The 25028-nt window shown below is 40.7% G+C and overlaps 1 protein-coding gene across 2 annotated transcripts in view; it reads right to left on the reverse strand.

The window, feature by feature from the left end:
- Positions 1 to 9607: 9607 nt before the first annotated feature.
- Positions 9608 to 25028, reverse strand: part of PPP6R1 (protein phosphatase 6 regulatory subunit 1) — an 89034-nt gene continuing 73613 nt past the window's right edge. For both annotated transcript variants that reach the window (XM_088450948.1, XM_088450949.1), the window contains 6 exons: positions 19223 to 19341; positions 18859 to 19021; positions 16545 to 16645; positions 14164 to 14491; positions 10776 to 10874; positions 9608 to 10430 (listed from right to left, as the gene is read on the reverse strand). In XM_088450948.1, coding sequence (XP_088307074.1) covers positions 10427 to 10430; positions 10776 to 10874; positions 14164 to 14491; positions 16545 to 16645; positions 18859 to 19021; positions 19223 to 19341 — 814 coding nt within the window. In that variant the 3' untranslated portion in view covers positions 9608 to 10426. The remainder of the gene's footprint in view (positions 10431 to 10775; positions 10875 to 14163; positions 14492 to 16544; positions 16646 to 18858; positions 19022 to 19222; positions 19342 to 25028) is intronic.

Here is a 25028-nt window from a genome sequence, read left to right on the forward strand (position 1 = left end):
CACAAAACATAATTAATCCATTATAAGATGTCAGGTATTTGGATCACTTTTCACAGATATGGTTCCTTTGGGCTTTCACACTACATCATCATTATCATATTGTCCAGGTGTCACAGCTTTAGGGCTCGATCCAATTAGGTGCGATTTAGAGTAAGTGCGGCTTACAGTAGCTCCAGACTTGCACATAGGGCTGCATACAAAAATGTACGAATCTGGAGTGAGATGGGGCCACGAGGGGGCGGAATTGAAGTGCCGTTGCCGGTGATTCTATGCCGTTGCAGTGGCAAATTGCCCCCTTTGCAATTTGATTGAGCCCATCTGCACATTAGCATGTTCTTTCAGATGAGAAAAAAATGAATAGCCACATTGGGCTCAATCCTATAAGGTCCGAGTCCTACAAGCCACTCTCATGCCGAACTTGCACTGTCAAAATCTTTATTTTAAGGTAAATATGTCGGAATACAGTGCAGGACCTCTGGTACACCCCTCCCGATGAATAATATGGAATTGGAGGTATTAAATAGCATAATTTGGCCAATAAAACATGTCAGTTTTCAGGAGAATTTCTCTAAAAAAAAAAAAAAAGCTCAATAATGGGTTAAATATGGGACAGGTTTGCGGAGGTGTAAATTATGTTAGACAGGTACAGTATGTAGGGTGTAAATGATGTGGGACAGGCGTGGGGAGGTGTAAATGATGTGGGACAGGCGTGTGGAGGTGTAAATGATGTAGGACAGGTATGTGGAGGTGTAAATGATGTGGGACAGGTATGTGGAGGTGTAAATGATGTGGGACAGGCGTGTGGAGGTGTAAATGATGTGGGACAGGTACATGGAGGTGTAAATGATGTAGGACAGGTACGTGGAGGTGTAAATGATGTTGGACAGGCGTGAGGAGGTGTAAATGATATGGGACAGGTAAGGGGAGGTGTAAATGATGTGGGACAGGTAAGGGGAGGTGTAAATGATGTGGGACAGGTACAGTATATGGAGGTGTTGTATTAATGGGAGAGGGGTATTTGAACTTGCAGATGAGAGGTGTTTATTCCAACTTTTTTTTACAAAATTGTATAAAAACACTGAGAAATTACTAATACACACATTTTTATGTACCCCAAAATGCTGGACTTTAATTTGCTAAGAAACACTCGCTGGCTATCATTTTTTCACCATTAATAAAAAAAGTGCATAAATCAGCCATGTGACACCTTTTAAAAACCTCCAGCACTTTCCTTATGGCCACTGACAGCCCTCTATATGGGACCAGTATAATTTTTGTATGATGACTTAGGTCCGGCGGTTCAAATTCAGATGCCGGAAGACTGGAAGTGAAGATCCCGACGGGGCAAGTAAATTAACTAACCATAGGGGAGATGTATCAGACATTGGAGAGAGATAAAGTGGATAGAGATAAAGTACCAACCAATCAGCAGCTGTCATTTTTCAAACACAGCCTGTAAAGTGAAAGTTAGGAGCTGATTGGTTGGTACTTTCTTACTCTCCACTTTCTCTCTCTCCAAGCTTTGATAGATAACCCCCCCCCCCCCCCCAAGACTAAAAGTCTAGCCATCTGTGGCTTATGCTATCACTTTACTATTTACTCTTTGCCAGGACAAGCTCTTCTTATTGCCGCAATATCATATGCAGAGCTAAGTAATGATCATTTTTGGGCTGTACCTGGAGTTAATAAAGAGTCTGTATAGTGCTCATGTTTGGGTTCATATACTCAGTATAGCAATGTGCACTCAGTGACCCCCACTGCAAATTGACTATGACGGGTATATTTACTAAAGTGTGTGTTTTTAGAAGTCAGATTCTACTTAACATTTATCTAGCACCTTCAAGAAGATAATAGCTAGAATCTGATTGGTTGCTATGGGCAACATCTTCACTTCTAAAAACCCACTTTAGTAAATATACTCCTGAGTAAGCACCTCTACATATACTCTAAGCAATGACTACATTGGATACCATAAGTATTGTTACATTTTTCGATCTGAAATGTCCATTTCTCCTATATAATTACTATTGTGCTAGTTAAAATAATACAATGTATACTCATTTTTTTACAGTTTTTAATTCTCATAGTCAATCCAAAGTCTAGCTGTAATTTTCTGAGAGTGGCTAAGCCTTTATATGTATTACTTGTTATTTATTTCACCACAAATTCAAATGTGGTTTGTGTTCATGTAGACTACAGCAATTATAAATACAATATGAAGGACATAAAGACATCAGATTTGTCTGACAAAATAAATCATGTCAGTGGAAGGAGCTTGCTCATTGGATACCTAGGGGTAAATTTACTAAGAATCAAGTCTGGACGAGTTTGCTTTTTTTTTTAAATCGATTAGCTTCGCCGAAACTCGAGTGATTTGAGGCTCCTGAAACTCTCAAATTTACCAAGAAGTGAGTTTAGCTGAGAGTGAGATGTCCGATGGTGAAGCAGAATGAGATATATACCCCGAGTAGCACGTTTTGCAGGAGATTACTCACCCGAGATTGCAGTGTCTTCTCTCTGCAAAACTCTCCCGAGCAAGCAGCCAGCACATATCAGTGAGATAGATGTAAGCTGCTTGTGTTGTAGCTGTAAAAACAAGGGTTAAATGTTGTAAAAAAATGATGTAGGGTCCCCGGCCCCAAAAGCTTAACCAGCTCCGGACTTGCCAGCCAGTCCTGGTTTCTAAAATTACGGGGAACAAAATGAGTAGGGTTCCACCGTAATTTAGAAACCAACACCAGGCTACAGGGCCAGTACTGGTTTTAATTATAGGTAGAAAAATATTGCGTAGGGGCTCCAGGGCCAAAGCATTCTCAGCACAAGCTGGGGATCTCCAGATTTTGCAAACTCACCAAAACTTCTTAGTAAATTTACCCCCTATACTCAGAAGTATCTAACCTTCTAAAGGGAACAAGTGGAAAGCTTCTAGGCGCTATAATTTAACAGAATGGACTTGATAAATGATAGCTAGAATTGGTTGCCATGGGCAACCTCTCCACTTTTCCTCTTTTGAAGAATTGATACATCTCACCCTTGGTTCTTGTCAAATGACAGACTAAACAGGAGACAAATCTTTTCTTCTGTAATGTAATCCATGTATAAATGCTTGAAAAGTACAGCATGTGTCTTTGAGGGGCTGGGTACGAAATCCCAGCTGTCGGATGCCGCTGGTCAGAATACCGACAGCGGCATCCCAACAGCCAGAATCCTGACACCCATAGGAATGAACTGTGTTTTCCTAACCCCTAATCTACCCCTAACCCTCCCAGGTGCCTAACCCCACTTCCCCTAGCCTAACCCTAAGCCCCCCCCCCTGGAGCCCCTAACCTAACCGTCTTACCCTGCGGCTGTCCGCGCCTGCCGCTCGGCTTACCTTCGTTCGGTATTCCGGGCATCGGGTTCCCGGCGTAGGGATAATGATAGGCGTCGGCATTTGGACACCTATCATTAGACCCCTGCCGGGATTTGACAGTCAGGAAGCCAGCGGTCGGCATTTCGTCCGTCGGCTTCCTGACTATATGCCTTCTATATTTTTCCTACTAGCTCAGATGTCACTTTTTTGGGATCCAGAATCGATTCCCCACTTTTTCATGCACTTCTCCCAGGTCATATTTTGTAGAAAAGTCAGACACCCTCACTGTGGATTGCCATTTCTAATTAGATCTTGCATTTCTTGGGTGTGTGCATTCATGCGATCTATGCCAGTTTCATGAAACAAACTTGCACCTAATAGGACCGGGCCCTTTGATTGCAAATTGTGCTCACATACAGCATCCATGTGTTTGGAGCATACTTTACGGTTACCCAATGCTTTATGCACACTTTGGTTATTAACTTTAAAAGCGCAGGAGCACATCTTGCACCCTCTTCCATGCTAAGCCTATGTGGTTGATGCAGAGTAGATTGCAAGTCAGCCATAATTGTGTATACAGGACTAAATGTCGATATTTGCCCATATTTAACACTGTGGCCAGGCCACCCATAATCGTGCGCTTGGTTTCACAGCCGTCATCACCAGTGCACCAGCCCAATCCTTAGTGCAGAAGACCCAGCTAAGAACGTAATTACATGTTTGCACAAATCTATATAGCACGCGATGTTGTTGACATGTCTTCTATGAACTTCGTTCTTTCAGAATACACCAATACAGCCCAGTTAGAGATGTATCTAAAATTACGGTGCATTTCCAGTAGGCAGTAGTAGTTGCGCACGCCTCGATTCGAATGTTCTGCGCGCCTCCTGCTGGGCGTCTATACGGATAGGCACTGGACAGAGCAATCCAATGGTTTCTCCTTTGGAGCGCCCATTAGTATGTAACACGGCTACCGGCACCTGGTTTAACCATGCAAAGGGTGAGAGGTAAATGAGACTGGTGGCAGAATTAATCATAGATTGCAGTGGAGAAACACTGTTGAATAGAAGGAGATTGCAGTAGTCCAGGTGCGAAATGGAAAAGTGCATTGATAAGAGTTTTAGTTGTGTCCAGGGTGAGGAAACCTCTCATATGTATAGGCCTACCATATCATCTCTTTAATTCGGGACACATGTAAATTGAAACCTGGTGAAATGGAGAGTTGAAGTCAGCCATCCACAGAATCTGTGTAATTCATGTGCCCCTAATACCCATGGTCAAATCCCGGCTCCAGAACCCCAACCACTGACATCCCGATGGTGAGTATTTGGGTGAAGGTAATGCTGTGGGAAGGGTGGGGTAGGGTTATGCTATGGGAACAGTGGGTTATGGGAAGGGTTATAACACTTACAGAATACTGTCGGGCTTCTGACTGTAGAGATCCCGTATCCAACCTGTCTAGAATAAAAGGGATATTATGACAAGCCTACATATGTAGCAAAATTCAGAAGGTGGGATTGGTAAGACTGTAAGGAGTGGAGGGAGGAGTTGCGGTTGACAACCAAGCAGCAAACTCTAGGTACAGGGGCGAGTGTGGGGATGTCAACAGAGTGTAGGGAGGTGAGGGGGGAATACAATGAGTTTGGTTTTAGATGGATTACATTTGAAAATCACTGGCACATAACAGAAGAACAGACATGAGAGAGAACAGGGAGGTAAATGTAGGTGCTATCAGCATATAGATGGTCCTGGAGGCTGACAGAGCTGAATGTCAGTATATCACAGCTAGTCTGGCCACTGGAGTATCAGTGCACAATGACGAGTTATACTATATATTTATATGCAGATGACAGCTTGGTTATATACTCAGCGTTTAATCCTTACATTAACAAGGTGCTCTGCTACATTAGACCCTGTCCACAAAAGTGTTCAAAAGACAAGTCAAAAGCTAAAACAAAACCTTGTGCTCTATTGTTGTCTAACATGTCAGTCAAACATGTTCTCAAAGTCTCCCTGCAGCCAAGTGTACTAAGTGTCGAGTGTTCAAATGCTGCACGCAATACTGACAGGGAGCAAACGGTTAGAAAGTGTGTGTGTGTGTGTGTGTACTACTCTATTCACCTATATTTTTGTTATTAAAGTCATTATGACATCATGTGTGTGATTACATTAAGCCCCTCCCCACAAAATATACATTTGAAAAAGTCAGGAAAGGGTTGCACCCACCCCACACCCATCCTGATTATATTTAGTATTACAATGCATACTTTAGCTACAGTATCACTCCTATTACTATTAAGCAATCATTTTATGGCTGCATCATACAAAGTTCATAATTGATACGGAGTACAGATGAAACCTGGACTATTGTTCCTAACACCACAGATTCCTTCATAAAATGCAGTATCAGACGATTGCTCCATAAATGTACGCATCACTAGTAAGTACCTTACGTTCAGCACATAACACTCACTCAATGAATATTCCCATTTTAGAAAGTATCTAGGGGCATAACTAGGTATTTGAAGACCCCATAGCAAAATTTTGTAAGGGCCTCTATGTACCCATCACATGTGTTATGTATACAATAATATGTAACTTTGACAAGGAAGATAAGCCCCCCCCACTCAGCTCTGGACCCCATAGCAGCTGCACCTCCCGCACCTATGGTAGCTACGTCCATGAAGGTATCTATGACGTACTAAAGGATACATGTATTAAATCATTATTGGATGAGATGATCGTTCAGTATGCAGCAGCATAGGAGATTCCGCAGTAGACCTAATGCCATACTGATTGGTTACACAGCAAAATAAGTTGTTTGACCAGCACAGTGTTTAACATTGCTGCCTAACAGCACTGGGGTCATGAGTTCAATTTCAAACCAAATACTGTGTTTGCATTAGTTTCCTCTATGAAGGTGTATTCAAAATACTGTCATCGAGGTGTTGTGAAATATTCATCCCAGCAATGCCCTGTCACAGTTTTTAGGGCATGCTGGGATGTGCAGTTTCACAACAACTGGAAGACCACATAATTGCTGGAACCGGCTCTTATTGGAGACCCTGCCCAAGGCAACTCAGAAGTGATACAGCTATGCCAATAAAGATTCCTCATTGCCGAAAGCAATTAATAATAAATATACCCCAGAGTGTGTAAACTCCAATAAGGCAGGGACTGATGTGAATGTCAAATATTCTCTGTACAGTGCTGCGTAAAAGTGATGCTCTATATAAATGATGATAATAAATTATGTCCATGGTAAATCCATCCGTATGCTAAACAAACCATTAATACAATGAACCGAGATATTGGATTCCTTTGTACAGATGCACACTGTTCATACATTCTCCATAGGGATACCTATTTGAAAGATATATACTGAAACACAAATTTTTTTTTAGTTGGTTTACAGCTCGTCTATTCATTACTGACCTTAGGGTGCCCAATGTCTTACCGCTAAACACATCCATATGAGTGTTACAATGGATGTGTCCTATTTGGAGCATAACTAAAGCACAATTGTGTGTTCCACCTACTAACACAATTATTTAGCATTGTTTAAAAGAGGGCTTTTTCGTTAAGTGCAGTCTGCTGCCTGCCCAGGTCAACTGTGTTCCCTGCCACTGTTTTCAGTACAAACAGCACCACAAATCACTATGGTGTTGTTGGTTTGTGCTATAGGCCATCTCATTCCAAGGAATGACCAGTAGGGGGCGCTGCTGCACAAAGGAAAAGTTCTAAGGAATTTGCATAATTTTCTTCACTTAAAATAACTATACTTAGAGAATCTGTCACATGTGAAGCATGATTTTAAATACGTGTTTAAAATAATGCTTCACATGTGACAGATTCTCTATGTATAATTGTTTTAAGTGAAGAAAAATATGCAAATTCCTAGCAATGTGTTCACATAAAAATTATTACTAGAGGCTAAAACAGATGTTGCATATGAAACATTCCTACAAATACGTTCACATCCCTTATAAACTTGCTTTCTTCAGAATGAGCTGGTGTATAGCATAAGACTGCAAAAATTAATTCATACATCTTATGCCAACTGAAGCAAGGATACAAATTGACGGGTTAGAATATTATAGTTGCAGGCAAACAAAATAGGTTCAAAATGATTCATTCACATACTTTTGGTTATTTTGAATATAGTTCCCCTCCCAACTTCCATTTTTACATGCACACAAATGAATATATAAACAACGTTAGCAAGTATATGTATAATTTATTTTTCTTTCCAGCAAAGAAAAAAAATAAAGGACACATATTTAAAATATTTTCAAAGTTGCAAATGAAATATATTAATTATTTGTATATATTTGAAATATTTTTTTTTTAACATTTTGTTTTTCATAAAAAAACAAACAAACAAAAAAAAAACAACAACGAACATTTCCATCTTACTGCTAAGTGGCATAATAACTTCATAGGAATGCCAGAGAAGGCATCGGTTTGGATGTTCCTTACAGAAAATAGAGGACATTTATTTTTCCCTCTGATAACGTTACCATGTTCCATACAAAGTGACTACAAAGACATTGCTTGCATGCACTAACCACTAGGGGTCAGCAGAAGGCACATTAAAACGAAGGTTTTGATTTTTCTTTACTGAGAATATGACAAAATATCAACCAACCAAATGGCGGTAGAAAGACCTACTTAAATCACTGTTAGCATCCATGCCTAACCCCCTTTATTGCCAAATGGTTAAATAATGTACCGCAGAGGGGTAAACTGCTTCAAGTTTGTAAATTCTACATATAAACTTAAATTGAGGGGTGTAACAGAACAATATTATATAAGAGAATGAGAAGCATTTTAACCCATGACAGAGATGTTAGATCAGATTATACTTATGTTGGAAAAGAGATGGGAGAGTAATATGCGATTGCTGTATTTTGAACATCAGCTCATGATCTAAAGATGTTTTAGGGGATAACTGAGTGAAATTTATAAAGCTGCAGGAAAAACTGAGGACTCCCCATTTCCTCAATAAAGGTCCCTAACCCCTCCTTAAAAAGACCCAATAAGAGCTGTGATCCTTTCAGACAGAGTGGTCCTCAATTGCATACTAATAGGTCATACTGCATAGGCTGCTGTACAACTGGGGAGGAGGCTTAGGGTAAAGCACAGAGGTCATTGTGCTCTGCAGTGTCAGGTCCTGTTAGTAGCCAATCTTGCTGGCTGTAGTCAGTGATTGGGTTTCATTGTTCTTGCTCCAATCTCACCAAGAACCTCTAGAACCTGGATTGTTCACGTATTATTTTCCTATAAATAGGTTAAGCACAGACTAAATAGTATTCATGGTAGGTTACTTTAAATGGCCCAGTGTACAGAAGGAAGGCTGTTCCACCAGATCTCTTCACATGGACCATATTACTAGGAGCAGTAACAAGATACAATTGTCAGCAAGTAAATACAGTGTATACAGTATTGCATTGGAAATTCAGCACTACAGTATCTGTAAAACAGATATCAAGGTAGCAGACATTGCAGGGTATATGCATGGATGCTGATGCCATCTCTACTACACAGCATATAAATGTATAGCGTGTTCTTATCCAGGTGCATGTCCATCATACAGCTAAAGTGCCATTGTTGGGAAAAAAAATAATTATATATATATATAAAATCTCCAACTAAAAAAAGAGAGCTTGCAGATTATTGCTTTTTACTTAGAAGTTAGAACATAAAACAGGGCAACTACCAGCTTCATCAATGCACCAACATATAAAATACCACAACTGGCTGTTTGGTTCAGTTTGATAGGTATAACGTATCCTAATTCCTACATATGAGACACTGGCATCCTACATTTTATAGAGACTCCAAATCTAAAAGGAAATCTGTAGGTCAGTGTATAAAATAATCCATTTAAATACTGATTGGATCCCAATCCTCTTGTCAATGAGTTGGTCCTTCCGTATTTTTACACCATCACCTGTGTTCATTACTGTATGTTCTAGAAACACACGGTCACAAACAATCATCCGTCAGTATGGTATCTTCCATCCTGGAGCACATACAGTTCGGAGATTTTCACCAGCCATTTATAGTTCCCCAGTGTATGGAGAAAAACAGAGGCTATCCTTTAGTTAGCGCACAGACAGACAATTCATCATGCATGGCTTATACAAAGGGATCGGTGCAAGTGTCTGCGTACCAGAGCCGGCTACACAGTACTAACAGGATTAATGCTAAATAATCTTTGTATGATGCACAACATACACACAGACTGGGTAATGTCATTCCTAATACATTTTAATGGGTCACATGTTTATGGGAGGACAATAAGGCACTGCTAATATTACCGAGAATATAACAATTTAGGATGGGCGATTTTTCATTGAAGTTTTTCTTTTTTTTTTCCAGGTAACCACACTGAAAGCTATAAAAGCAAAAACAAACATATGCGAGGCCTATGAATTACATTATAAACAGAGAGGACAATGAAAAGCTTACATTGCATCAAAGGCATTTGATTATTCTATTGCAACAGAAGAAAATATACACCTGTGCCCAGCAGAAGCAATCCTATAGCGGAGAAATCCTCTCCTCCAGCCAATTATTGCTGCGTGCACGTCTGCATACAATTTGTCTTTGTTATTTGGGGGAAGATGGACCGAGAGGAGAATAGATAAATTCATTTGGTTTTGACTTCTTGTGCTTAAGCCATATGGAATCTTCCACTGTCCAAAAAGTGTAAAATAAAATGTATTTATAATTTAAATTTCATTTTTTTTTTCTTTTTAATTTAACGTTGCTACTTTCATATATAAATATAAATATATATAAAAGTATGTGTGTGTGTGGGAGATTATATAAATTGACAGCTATTAATTTCAGTGCAAAAAAAAATTGAATCATTGTCTGTCTCTTGATCTCAAAATCAAAACTCTTCTTGTATACAATGGAATCTGGATTTCTGCTGCACAATTGTCCCACTCTTTCTTTGTAAGGAGACAGAGGCTTGGTCTTCTCTTCTGCAATCCAAATAGACACTCAATGCAGATCTTTGGATGTACAGTCATCTGTTTCTGAACCAAAGGAAGAGGACGATGTTTATCTGAAATAAAAACAACAATAGTAAAACAAACCAGTGTTTTTCTAAAACATAAATGCCGGCAAACCAATACACAACTAACGTGCAATATACAAAATAAAAGGGGGATTCAATCAAATCTGCACTGATGCAAAGTGCCCTTATAGTGCATATTGCATCCATCGGCATTGTACGTTTTCTCGCAGTCCATACAGGGGAACTTGCAATTACTGCACTGCCATAAATGGTAGCTAAGTCCCCGGCTGGGCATAATGGCGATGCCTGGCAGCATAACCCTTCCAATGTGTCTGACAAGTCTACACAGAATTTCACATGAAACCCCCCCATCTATTACCGAGTCACACGTACTTTGTATTTTCTGTAGGAGAACATTCTGTGGTTGGTCTGTCTGGGAGAATAGGCTGCTGGACCTTATTCTGTTCGCTACTGTGCATGGAGCTGGATTCTCTAAAATGAAAAAAACAACATGGTGTTACTTATATGTTGAATAAAAAAAAATAATAATAATTTAATTATACATTAGATAATGTGGTTTACATTGAATGACTACAAAACGTAACTGAATTAAATGAGCTGCTTCAAACCATTAGAACCCAACTTTTGATATCTTATTATTTATGTTTGTCCTGATCTACACCAACAATACAGGAAATGGCTGCATTTCAAAATGGTCTAAAAAAAACCAAAACAAATATAAAAGCACATTACTGCTGGAGACGTCTATGCAGTATTTCCATAATGAATGATATTAATGTATAGCACTGACACACATTACACTGTAACAATAGATACAGATCCCTACCTGTGTGAGCTTACAAACTAAACGTGAAGGAAAAAACAAATAATGGAGTAGTCCCAAAAGTGCAGACTTAACACAGGGATGGGGAACCTCAGCCCCGGGGGCCGTATAAGGCCCTCGGAACCATTTGGTCTGGCCCTTTTCTGTTAGCTTCATCTGGCTAGCAGGGTGCCTAGAATGCCACTCTGCAGCCAGAATCTATACAGCAGTGCCGCCTGGAAGCTTCAGAGGGTCACACCGCTGCCCTTCCAGCTCCACGGAGCATCCTTAGGATGCTCAGGGCATTGCTGTAACGACTGGCAATTGTGGCCCCGCCCCATGTGCCCATCACGTGGAGGGGACATGGCCTGCACAGGGCTCACGAATAATGATAGAGATTATATATATTATATATATTATATATATATATATATCTCTATCTATCTCTCTCAAAATGGCCCTCGGCAGAAAAAAAAAAAAGTTTCCCCACCCCTGCTGTAACAGTACACTGAAAGAAACCATCCAATAAGGCTATAGTTATTATAGTTATTATGTCTTGTGTTTCCGCCATATACTGCTCTCTCCTTCCAGGTGAATGATCACAACTTTTCCCTTAGGACATAATGTCAGGTGTTCACTAAAAGGTTTCTTTTATGCTTCAAATAGGCACGTCAACTGTAATGTGTAATAGAGCCAAAAGCTGGCAACGGTAACGAATGGCAGCCAGTCATACTGCACCAGAACGCTTTGCCTACATTTCCCACTCCGGTCACCAGGATACCTTTTTAAGGACATCTGTAAAAATACACTAGTCTGGTTTTACCGTCTTTCCCCAAGCAGCTGGTGTAATGGTGCTATCCACTAGACGATTAAGTTGAGCGATTGAACGATAACGATCGTTCAATCGTTCATAAATAGTTTGCAAATCGTTTGCAAAAAGGTCTAAAACGACCAGCGATGCGCATTCCCGTTGGTCGTTTAGACATCTATCAACGAGCAAACATGAGGACAACCTGATGATAACGTCAGGTTAAGCAGGTTTGCAGGTGATTGATGAGCCTGCACTGAACGACTGCTTGTTCAGTGCAGGCTCATCACAGACTGACAAACGACTGCACGATTACAATGTCGTAATCGCGCAGTCGTTTTCATGTCTGCTAGTGGATGGGCACCTTAAGGTTCAACTATTGATTCAATCAGCTCTACTGCTTTATGTATAAAGAGCTGCACAGTATCCCTTCTCTTATGTTATCATTAAGGATTCATACAGGTCACATACAGTAATCACATTCTCCTCGTTAGCGTTTACGGTCTTTGTACACAGAACTGTAATTTGTAAATCATAACTCAATCAGCATTACAATCAAAAACACTATTTTAAATTTGTATTGTCAACAATATGTGAATTATTAACCTGCTGAATGATTATGCTTAATGTTCTAGCATCCCCATGCATGAATACATTATGATGTGCAGCTGCTTACATAGAGTATACTACTACCAGTCAACAGCCCAATTTATCACATTTTTATTGAAATCGCTGCAGTTTAATGTCTCCATGTGCTCTGACATTAAAGCATAACACAATAAAACAATTGGAGACTTAAAAAAATAAATCATAGAATCACTGTATTTAACAATATGTATCCAAAATTTTTGACTCCTCAGAAGTAGCCACCTATTGGAGGTGTAAACGCCGGGCACACCTGTGGCTTCTTTCTGCAATGTAACCAAATATTGTTCTGGATGCTCTTCCCAGCACTGCTGCCAAAGTTCCCAGAAATGGGGAACACTTGTAGGTTGCTTTGCTTTCACTCTTCTGCTTTGAAGCTTACGGTCTTGTTGTTTCCTTGTAGGTAGCCTGTAGGTATCTTGCTGTAGGGAAATCACTTGACCAACTAGGTGTAGACCCAGAGGGTAATGCATGGTGCTGCTAAGTACTGTGGAGGCTCTTTTGGTTCAAGGTGCCAGTCACACCGTGCAAGTCGCTGACTCTGTATCCAGCAAGAGAACCCAGACCATCATCCTTCTTCCTCCATGTTAGACAGTTGGTGTCACAGGGGTTTAATTATTAAGCCCAGGCTTCTAAAAGCTGCCAGTTCCCAGCATTTTAAAAGACGAAATTTAAAAGGGCAGTGCTTGTAATGGCTACACACACCATGTTCTAATATTAAAATAATTGCTTAGTAAATAACCCTCACATACTGAGGAACCATCCTTTCACCTTCTTGACTGTGTGCAAAAACTCTGCGTGGTAAACCAAAGATTTCATCAGTAGTCCACTGGCGTTGCTCCAAGGCTCAGGCAAGCCTCATCATTTATGAAGAACAGTTTAAGCTATTAACCCATTACTTGTTCCCTGAAAATGCCTTTTTTTAAAACTTAGCACTTAAAAAAAAAAAAAAAAAAATTTCTAGCGGTTTACCATTTCAGATTATTCACCGGACTTGAATTGTTAGAATTTCAATGGAAACTGTAAAAATGGGCGTGTTCTCAAACGTTTGACTAGTAGTGTATTTTGCGTGATAAAACAAATTTAGGATTAAACACAGGCCTGGAGTTCCCAATAGTGTACCCTATCACCTTTTTAGCATGCTAGATGCAGTTTTAGTTTATCACTCTTTGAAAAAAGTACCCTTAGGGGAGAATTCAAGTAGCTGCCACAGCTAGTTACCCGCGCCTCATGGGGAAATACAATTTTCCTGTGCTATAACCAAGGGATTAACGCCCAGTAACCCACTGATTCTGCACAAACTGTGGAATGGGCTTTCCCCGTGGGTGCATTATCTCATGGACCTGTTCTCTCAGCTCATGTAGCTGCAAAAGAAAAGTCCACCTCTGTGGATTAACATGTGGGATGGGGGGTGAGGGGGTGGTAAGCCGCACTAATTGAATCCCCGTATGCGGTAACGGCTAATTGGATTCCCCCATTAATGTTAAATAAACTTTATTGCATACCTGTTATCTTGTGTCACCATTTCATCCTGTGTCATAGCTTCTTCAGGTTCACCATTCAAAGTCACATTGCATACAGGACCGTCACCGGATCCAGCACTGGAAGATTCTGCTAATATTCCCGTTTCCGTAGAAGAACACTGTGGGATTGCTATACTTTCCTGGGCATCACCCAGTGTGTCTGCTATACGTTCCTGGCCATCACCCAATGCGGCTGCTATACTTTCCTGGGCATCATCCACTGTGGCTACTATACTTTCCGAGGCATCACCCAATGTGGTTGCTATACTTTCCTGGGCATCACCCGATGTGGCTGAGGTTCTCAAGGTTTCTAGTGAGGGGATCAAAAGATACAAGAGTCAAAATATGTAAACGAGTTAGTAAGCCTCATGTTTAAAAAAGTACTGATACACATGGGGGAATTCAAATCCGGGAGCTGTATTGCCGCAATGTCCAGCTGTGCAAATCAGCATCCTGTATATAATGGTAGCCAAACATTGCTAATTTTCCCACCTGTATGGGGACCGAGGAATAATTAAAAACCTTTGCGGCAGCGAGATGTCATTGTGCAAAAAGTTTGCGCTCATTTTACTAAATTGAAATTACCCTTCACCAAGTTTGTATGACAGGATACCGTAAGCATACAAAATAATGTCCTTTACATTTTTTTTTAGAATAGATATGGCTAAAAATTAATGAAACTTATCTTGTGCCGTAAAGCAAGAAATGTTCTATTATATAAACGGCTATTTTGTCAGTGTTAAGCTGGGTACCCAACTATACGATATACAGTATCGTACAATATATAGTTGTGACACAGATTGGAACAATATATCATACACATAGTATAGTGTAGGCCCCATCTGTGCACAACAAATGGGACAATGCAATGAACAGCTCCCTCCTACTGACAGTAATGTGAAAGAGGAAGACAGATGTGGGTACGAGGAGAAAGTATGCAAAGATGGGGAGGAAGAGAGGAAAAAAGAAACCCCTGCAGCGCTGGGCACAATAGATAGCGACTCAGTGAATGATTGGTCCAAAACACTAGTACACAATTATCTTAACCTACCGTATATACTCGAGTATAAGTCGACCCGAATATAAGCCGAGGTACCTAATTTTACCACAAAAAACTGGGAAAACTTATTGACTCGAGTATAAGCCTAGGGTGGGAAATGCAGCAGCTACTGGTAGTAATCCCCCCTCTGGTACTGTCCCCAGTAGTAATCCCCCCCTGGTAGTGCCCCCAGTAGTAATCCCCCCCCGGTAGTGCCCCCAGTAGTAATATCCCCCCCTGGTAGTGCCCCCAGTAGTAATATCCCCCCCTGGTAGTGCCCCCAGTAGTAATACCCCCCCTGGTAGTGCCCCCAGTAGCAACATCCCCCCTGGCAGTGTCCCCAATATTAATCCCCCCCCTGGTAGTGCCCCCAGGAGCAATATCCCCCCCTGGTAGTGCCCCCAGTATTAACCTCCCCTGGTAGTGCCCCCAGTAGCAACATCCCCCCTGGTAGTGTCCCCAATATTAATCCCCCCCTGGTAGTGCCCCCAGGAGCAATATCCCCCCCTGGTAGTGCCCCCAGTATTAACCCCCCCTGGTAGTACCCCCAGTAGCAACATCCCCCCTGGCAGTGCCCCCAGTATTCCCCCCCTCCCTGGTAGTGCCCCCAGTAGCAACATCCCCCCCCTGGTAGTTCCCCCATTATTAATCCCCCCCCTCTGGTAGTGCCCCCAGTAGCGATATCCCCCCCTGGTAGTACCCCCGGTAGTAGCCCCCCCAGTGGAAAGAAATGTAAAAAAAAAAAACACTTACCTGTAACCCCGCTCCTGGTCCCGACGCTGCTACAGGCTCCTCCGCCGCTTTGCATAATGGGAGAGACGTCTTCATGACGACGTCTCTCCCATTACCCACTGCGGGAGCCGGAAGATGGCTCCCGCAGTGGGAGCAGCAGTAGCCGCTGAGAGTCTGACAGACTCTCAGCGGCTGCTGATTACACCAAACACATAGCTGCCGGCTCCGGCGGCTGTGTGTTTAGCAGTGTGTAGCGCTGACCGAACTCCGTCCGGTCAGCGCTACACACGCGGTGCAGGCTGTGTCACAGTGACACAGTCTGCACCGCGGCCCGCATGGTACGCTACTCAGCAGCGTACCATGCGGGCATTACTCGAGTATAAGCCGGGGGTGCTTTTTCAGCACAAAAAATGTGCTGAAAAACTCGGCTTATACTCGAGTATATACGGTAAATACTTTTCAAACTTTGGGAGACTGAAATAAGCATGTGCCACTATGTAAGCATCATATATAATACTAGCATACTGAATTGCAAATCATTATAAGTTGCCCAAGATTGTATAGAAAATGATCCACGGCAATATAAACTCACCTTCCTTTACAGATTCATCAACTTCACCACCATTAGTTACTTCCGGAGATGGAGATTCCTCTGATTCTACATGTGCTCCCCCATTGGCTGCTGTTTGGGAACTTAAAATAAATCATAGAAAGTTGTATTATTGTACAGTAACCAATTAAAGTACACAGTTCCTCAATGTAAAACATGTATATAATGAATGATCAAGTAAGCAATAATCCTTGCTAATGCCTGCTCCCATACCACATTCTGCAAACCATTTTATCAGCTGCCAAATAAGGGAAAAAGTTCTTCACCCAGACCATTGATTATATTATATTGCTACAGCACTGAAAACAAAAAATGAGGATACATCTTACAGAGCTATTGTACAATACATACTGGAAAATTTAGGAAGGAATCACATTTTTCTTGGTTTAGGGTCTTGTATTTCACACAAAGGGCCGAAATCCATTAGTGGCGATAATATCGCCGGTGATAAAATCGACCGATTTCTCTGCCAAAATCGGACGATTATCGCATGCGTGCTCCCGTTTTCGACATAAAACAGGCGAAAACGGGTAGGTGCGATAAAAAAAACAGATGAAAATAGGCGAAAACGTCAGGACATGCAGGAAATTGCGTCTGTACCCCAAAAAAAAGGCTGATATACACCGGAAATTAATTTAGAAGCATATTATTGGCCGCAATAAAAGTATTTAGGGTACTTAAATTGCGTCGGTTGGCGGTAATTTGCGTATTTGAAAAAAGAAATGTTAAAAAAACAATAGAAAGCTATTTTTTTCCACGTAAATTGGGGGTACGTTAAAATTGGTGCAAGTATATTTTTGTGTTGTTAAAGTGCACTTTTAAAAACCGTTAAAAACCTATTGCTATGACCACGTGCAAGGTTTAAAATACTTGACGCATCTATATAGCCCCCCCTCCCGAAATACCAGACCCAATATGTTAAACCCATATTCACCTTTTTTTTTTTCTGCCAAATTACGAAAAACTTTGGGGGTAATTTATCATTAGAGGGTGGTGTCCAAAGAGTTCTGAAAGAAATCCCAACATTTTTAGGCAACAATGGGGATTTAGCATTTTTTTTTTTTTCACCTGGTCTGAAATGGTAAAAACTTTTCGCCTGTTTCTCACTATTAGATTATCACGGGTGCGATAATTTACTGTGAAATCGCGGGTGCAAAAACAATATCGCGGGTGCGATAATTTACAGCGAAAACGGCACTTATCTAACTGAATCCGGCCCTTATTGTCAAAAGAGCAGCATGGTGGCAGCCATTCAGTTAATAAGTAGATTACAAGTTCTTCATGTAGAATACTTTAATGTTACTCTATTGTTATCTGATGGTTAAAAGTCATAACTGTTTTTGTCAGGTTTTAATTTTTCGTGGCTGCTACAGAGAGAAAAAAAAAAAGAAAAAAGGTACTGGCTATAAATCCTAATGTTAGTAGTGAGTTAGTTAAAACAAATGTCTACATGCGAACTTGTTATTCTTTGCTCTCACAAATTAGTTAAATAATGTTTATTTTTGTATCCTGTTTCTACCTTCTTGAAAATTACGTAATCATTCACAATTAGAAGAGTTAGTAGCCAATAAGAGCTTGACAGATATAAAAGTTATGAGTCAGGTCATACATTTAAGAGAGTTAGGGGTAAATTTACTAAAGTGAGAGTTTTTAGAAGTGGAGATGTTGCCCATAGCACCCAATCAGATTCTACATAACATTTAACTGGCACCTTCTAGAAGATAACAGTTAGAGTCTGATTAGTTGCTATGGACAACATCTCCACTTCTAAAAACTCTCACTTTAGTAAATTTACACCTTACTAAAATTAAAAGATTTCGGAAAAAAAAAAAAAAATTGCCCAACTGTACTGCCAGCGAGGTAAGCTTCAAGGGATGGACAGACAGCAAAGTGGACCGCCTCTAAACCTTGCAGGCTAGCTTCCACTGGAGCCGCGGTGCTGACCTGCGTCTCAATAGATTTGACTTTTTTCATCTATGTGATTGACAATATGCCAAAGTTTGTGTCTCAATAGTGCCTCCAACCTCGATGCGGCCAAAGCAGAACATATACAGGGGGTGTTAGGATGGCCAGGCACCACCTGTAGACTGGATAGGTGACTAATCAGGTTGCTATGCCTCATGCCAAAATATTTTAAAGTTGTATAATAAGATAATAAGCCCTAATTACAAAAGAGGAGTATTTCCCTTTACGGTCATAGTAGTACTTGTAGAGTTACGTTGCCTTTTTAATGCCAGCTCACTACAAAACTATTAGTAGGAATTAATACATTCAATAGATAAAAAGATGTGCCAACCTCATCTGTTTAGGGGAATCTGTAAAGACAGCCCAGCCTTCTTCGGAATTGTTAACAGTCATAGTGCCATCCCATACGGAGGACCCAGTATCTGCCGAGGTAACGGGTAAGGATGTTGAGGCTTCTGTAGTTGTGGAATCAAATGTTGCTGTCCAGGTGGTCCCTGCACAGAAAGACAGCAAGAACATATATATGTGTATCACCATATCTACACCAGTTCATCTACCCACAGCTTCTTCCTAGACAGTATTTATACCAGTATGACATTTTACATGATGATAAAACAACCATGCTTACAACTGCTAGTTAAAACCAAGAGAGAAAAAAAAAACCACACACACATCCACCCAGAAACAATAGCTACCTTCTAATGTTTCTGGCACAGATTCAGTGTTTGAAGGATTGTTGCCGTCACCACCACCAGAGTCTTCCTCCTCTTCATCAGAATCTCGACTCTCTTCACTATCTGTGCTTCCACAGCTCCTGAACATGAGGATGACAGACAGTTTATTACCATATTTGGCATGACTGAGTATTTACTGGATTAAGTACATATATATTTGTTATATATGCTGCTGTCTATGTTGCCATGCCTCTTTAGGTTACCTTGCTGATTGGATATGCACTATGATTTTTTGCACTTCAGAAAGAAAACTTTTCCATACTACGGGATGTGTTCGTTCCAATTTTTTTATTGCATGTACCATGGACAAATTATTATATATATATATATATATATATGTAATTATAAAAATATATAAAGGCCTGGGTAGGATGCCGGCGCTCGGGATCCTGGCGGTCAGAATCCAGAGTTGGTATCCTGAGAGGGTTAGGATACAGACACTTGTTGGTCAGTATCCTAACCCTCCCCCTCACTAGTGCATAAACCTAACCTTCCCCTTCCCTGCACCCTAAACCTCCCCCCTTAGTTCCTAACCCTCCACCTAACCCCAGTATTTACCGCCGGGATTCTGACAGGTGTCGGGTTTCTAAGTGCAAGCATCCTGACTGTCAAGATTGTGACCGGATGCCAAAATATATATCACAAAAATCAGAGAGAGGAATGGGGGAGTGTTACCATTTATTGCTTTTAAGTGATAAAAAGGAAAATTTCTCTAAAAAAGAGCTCAATTTACATGTTTCAATATATATTAATCTCCAATCAATGCCTTTAGTAACTAATCTATCTATGGGTTATAGACTTGAACCTGTATTAACACCCAGTATATATTCAACCCTGTGGCCACAAGATAATATAAAAATTATAAAATGTATTTAAAAAAAAATAAAAAAAATTAAAATTGAAAAAATAAATAAATCACAATTTCATGTAATAGCATATACACCTATTACAGATTTGTATAGCTATACAATTTTTCCAATCGTGAGTCCAAAATTATTCTTGCACCTAATAAAAGGGTGCTGTCATTCAATTGGGGCTCTTCATAATGGATATTATACATTATTTTACCCTACGCATGAGATTATGAGGGGTATAAAACACATATATACTTGTCAAATTATATATATAACCAGTTATTTATATAGCGCACAGATATTCCGCTTTACAGAGAATAGTTGACCACTGACATCAGTCCCTGCCCCAGTGGAGCTTACAATCTATATTCCCTATCACATGCACACACACATACACACTAGGGTTAAATTTTGTTGGGAGCCAATTAACCTACCAATATATTTTTGGAGTGTGGGAGAAAACCAGAGGACCCAGAGGAAACCCACGCAAGCACATGGAGAATATACAAACTCCACACAGTTACGGCTGTGGTGGAAATCGAACCCACAACCTCAGTGCTGTGAGGCAGTAATGCTAACCATTACACCGTCTTACATACATACATACATACATACATACACACATTCCCGATTTACAGCAGCTATCTACTTTTGGGCAATATGGTAGGGGTTCTTCCACTAACACGGGGGTATTCAGCTTGCGGACCTTCAACTGCAGTAGAACTACACATCCCAGAATGCCCTGCCACAGATTTAGCATGCCCTAATTGCAAAATGAATGAGCACTGAGGTTTCAGGCTGATAAATTAGGTATTTCTCTTCTATAAAAAGATCACCAGGGGCTGCCCCAGGGAATACAACAAAAACCATTAACGCTCTAACAACATTTCAACACAGAGCCAAGGAAGTGAAGATTACTTCAGAACTCATTTGCATAAAGACTGCACAAGACCATCACTCAGATACGCTGGCTGTTTATGTTAACGCTCTGAGATGATGAAGATCTATCAAATCAATCAATTGAGACAAAGCAGGGGTCTGCTGTATCAGCTGTGGTGAGGGCCAGCTTTAGGCCATACTGAACAAAGCATATAGAAATGGCTGCCCTTTAGGTCAGTTTTGTGTCAGATCTCCCCACATATATAGCAGCAAAATGTTTGTGGAGTCAGCTGAGAATTATAGTGTCTTGCCAAGAGTCAGTAGACCACTGGTTGTTTTCAGAATGACTTACTTGAGAACAAGAGGAACAAAGTGTCCTGGCAACAAGCATGATGCCAAGGGAAAAACACCAGCAAGTTAGCTACTCAGCTAGTGGAAAACATAAGAGCAGGGAGGAGGGATATATAGGACGTGTCCTCATACATCTATAGACTCAATATGCCATGCAGCGCAGGCTCCTAGTGCAAGGGAGCTGCCAGGTTCTGTGCGGTGCGGCTTGTGCAGAGTCTTTATCACCTGGAAATGTGTCTTAGTTGCAAACGGATGCGACAAACCGCTTCACGAGATTGCGCGGATTCATTTTCTATGTGACACTTGTATATCTGTGCGAGTGATCTGAATCTGTATATGGAAAGCTTCAGTGCAGCAGCCGTTGTTTTTTCCACGCCACGTTCCGTTGTGCTTTGTATACAGACTCAGTGGTATATCCTTATTTTAGGGTGCACAAGGTGTAATAACAGACGCTTGGTACAAGCCAGGCTGTACAGGACCTGGAGCACTGAGAAGGGCAGTATGGCGTAGCAGCAACAGTGTGTGAGGATGCATCTGTATTAACAAGCCCAAGGACACAATAATGGCCATCAGTCACTATCTGACACCATGATACATACAGATTTAAGGATAAGATCTAAGGAGATACAGACATATACATCAATTAAAACAAAGCAATATAATAAAATAAAAAATAGAGAGTTTCAATAGTTGTCAGAACGGCTCCAACCTCTTATTCAGATCAACTCCAATATATGAAATATGAAAAATAAACACTAACAAAGAAAAAACACATGTGAAGTACTGCTATAAATACACAAATTGGTATATCCCCCTTGTGTTTATGAGAAAGATATTCCTCCAATCCAAGGTATATACTAATCTGAGCAGGAAAGGACCTCGCCACCACTACTTCTATGGGCAAGCGTGCCATAAACTCACTTGAGGAGTGTGCGGGAAGTGTATATAAACGTTTATTTTTCTTTCCAAATACTTCACTGTTTAGCACTTAAAAGTATGGTCAACCCTAAGTTTTTTTTTGTAACTACTTTTTTGAAACTCAACCTTGTATTAGAGACTCCCCCTCGATGGGTAGAGGGTTTCGGAGAATGGGTGTTGCCCTTCCTCAAAGATTGCATAGATGGAGGTCGAGCTAAGACCCTTCGAGGCCGGCATGGATACCTCCCGATGTACGCGATCCTGCGTCTGAAGGTAACAAGACGGTGGGTACCGGAGATGGGTGATGTGAGAAACTCAACCAGGGGGGAGTTGGGGTTGAGTATTCTGCAGGCCTATTTTTATGTCCAGCTGTCGCTAAAAGACTGCCCAGGTGAGATGTGTTCTGAGGGGTTGATTCTGATTAACTCTCAGAGGATCCCCCTGAAGTTTAGAGACATCGCCTGGCTCTCTTTCCATGGAAGGCTTTATGTGAGAGGTTATTTTGTACGGAATAGTGCCGATGATAGTCGTTGCCCACAGGAGGAGTGTCAAGGGGAGAAGGAGACCATGGACCACTTTTTCTGCGGGTGTCCCTTTAACAAAGGTTTATAAAAAGGTTTCAAGAGCTCTGCGTATCCCATGCCTTTCCGGGCTGAGTTTCCCTGAATGGGCTTATGGGCCAGTCAAGAGATACGCAAGGTTTGATTTGTGCACTATTTTTTTTAGTTCGCTTAGCAGTTCGGTTTTGCACGTGGAATGTACAGTGTCAAATTACAATTCGGGGTAAAGTCCTTCCCTGTGAGACGGTGGTGGTTGAGATTCTACACGAGGTGAGACGGATGATGGACATTGACAAGAAGAGGATGGACGCCGTCAGTTGGTCCCGGTTGTGGTGCCATTTGAGGTCCCCTTGATTGGGTAGCGAAAATCTTATTTCTTGTCAATTCTTAAAGGCTTTCAGTCCTGTCACAGGAATGGTGTTGAGTAAAATATAGAGGAATGCTTTACATACATCTAGATGGCTGTACTTAAGTTTTCGCTACTTAGGGCTAGGTTAGGAGTGTGAGGGGGAGGAAATGTGGGGTGGGCATGTGTTGGGGGTGTGGTGTGTGCTTTTGTTATTGTTCTGTGGGTCTAATAGGAGGGTAGGGTGTGAGGTGACGTGTGAGAATATAAGAAGTTATGAATTATTATTGTTTATTATGCAACATTGTGAATATGTATTATAATTATATTTATGTAATATTGTTGCAATCTGATTTTAATAAACAAAACCATATTTAACATTTGTGAGTCTATGTTGTACTGGTTATATGATAAAAGGTACTGTCTGTAGTTTTCACCCATAATACATTGCAGATATGGTCTCATTACATCACTTCCAGTCATGAGGTATAAATATCACTAAAGCCCACTCTCAAATTTCACCTTGATAAAGATCCACTGAGGATTGAAACAGCGTTGGCGCTGAGACTTGTGGGCAGCCATAGGACAATCACAGAGACCTGGACTTTTATTTGGAGGTATGCAATGACTGATGCAGGTTTAAGTCCGGACCTTTTTACCTGCAAGTGGATATATTGCCATTTATGCTCCATTTCTTTACCATCTATAACTGACTTTGGACTCTATAGTGGATGCAGATATCCTTTTTTGATTGTGTCTATTGGTCCTATGTTTCACTTATGTGTTGCTTGAAATAAAGCATTGTTGATTTTCTACATAGAGTATGCGAGATAAAGTAATCACACCGACGAGTTTAAAGAAACACTTATATGTGGATCCCTACCATTATTTATGTGAGTTGGGATATGCTCTCTTTTATAATACTTTTAAGTGCTACACGGTGAAGTATTTGGAAAGAAAAAGAAACGTTTATATACATTTCCCACACATTCCTCAAGCGAGTTTATGGTACGCCTGCCCATAGAAGTAGTGGTGGCGAGGACCTTTCCTGCTCAGATTATTATATACCTCTTTTGATTGGAGGAATATCTTTCTCATAAACACAAGGGGGATATAACAATTTGTGTAGTTATAGAACTACTTCACGTGTTTTTTCTTTTTTTTTGCGTTTAGTTTTCATATTTCGTATATTGGAGTTGATCTGAATAAGAGAATGGAGCCGTTCTTACAACCATTGAAACTCTATTTGGTTTGATTATATTACTTTGTTTTTATTGATGTATATGTCTGTATCGCCTTAGATCTTATCCCTAAACCCATATGTATCATTACTCTACCTGATTGGGCAGGCCTAAAGGAGTAGGATTGGGCTGACACAGTATATTGTGCCAGAATTTAACTTACTTCTTATATTTGTGACTTTACTATCTGACACCAGTTCATGAAAGATAGAGCTCTTGGCTTTGATGCCATTTAGTATGCAACTAAATTGAGAAACCATGCAACAGAAAAGGCGAAAAGCTTCCCAGAAGCAAAACAATGAAGTTTAGTTAATATAAGGTGAAGGGCAGTCATAGTGAATGGCATCTAACTTTTACAATAACTACCCGGGTAACTACTATCATATAACATAGGATGTATAGTAAACAGTGCAGCTTTGGAATGATAAGAGCATAACATTTTGCTCCAACACATCCTCCTATCATTGCATAACCACCATGTAGCTTGATGAATGACGGGCTCAGATTAATAAATAAGGTTAAATCCAGATACTTTTTATTTGTAGTGTCAGCCAGATGACTGCGTCCAACAGATTTTTGAAAAGGTACAACACAAATTTCATGAGGCAGAGCCAGTAA

The sequence above is a fragment of the Taudactylus pleione genome, unplaced genomic scaffold, assembly GCF_031769625.1.
Source record: "Taudactylus pleione unplaced genomic scaffold, aTauple2 ptg000535l, whole genome shotgun sequence".
Taxonomy (NCBI): Eukaryota; Metazoa; Chordata; class Amphibia; order Anura; family Myobatrachidae; genus Taudactylus; species Taudactylus pleione.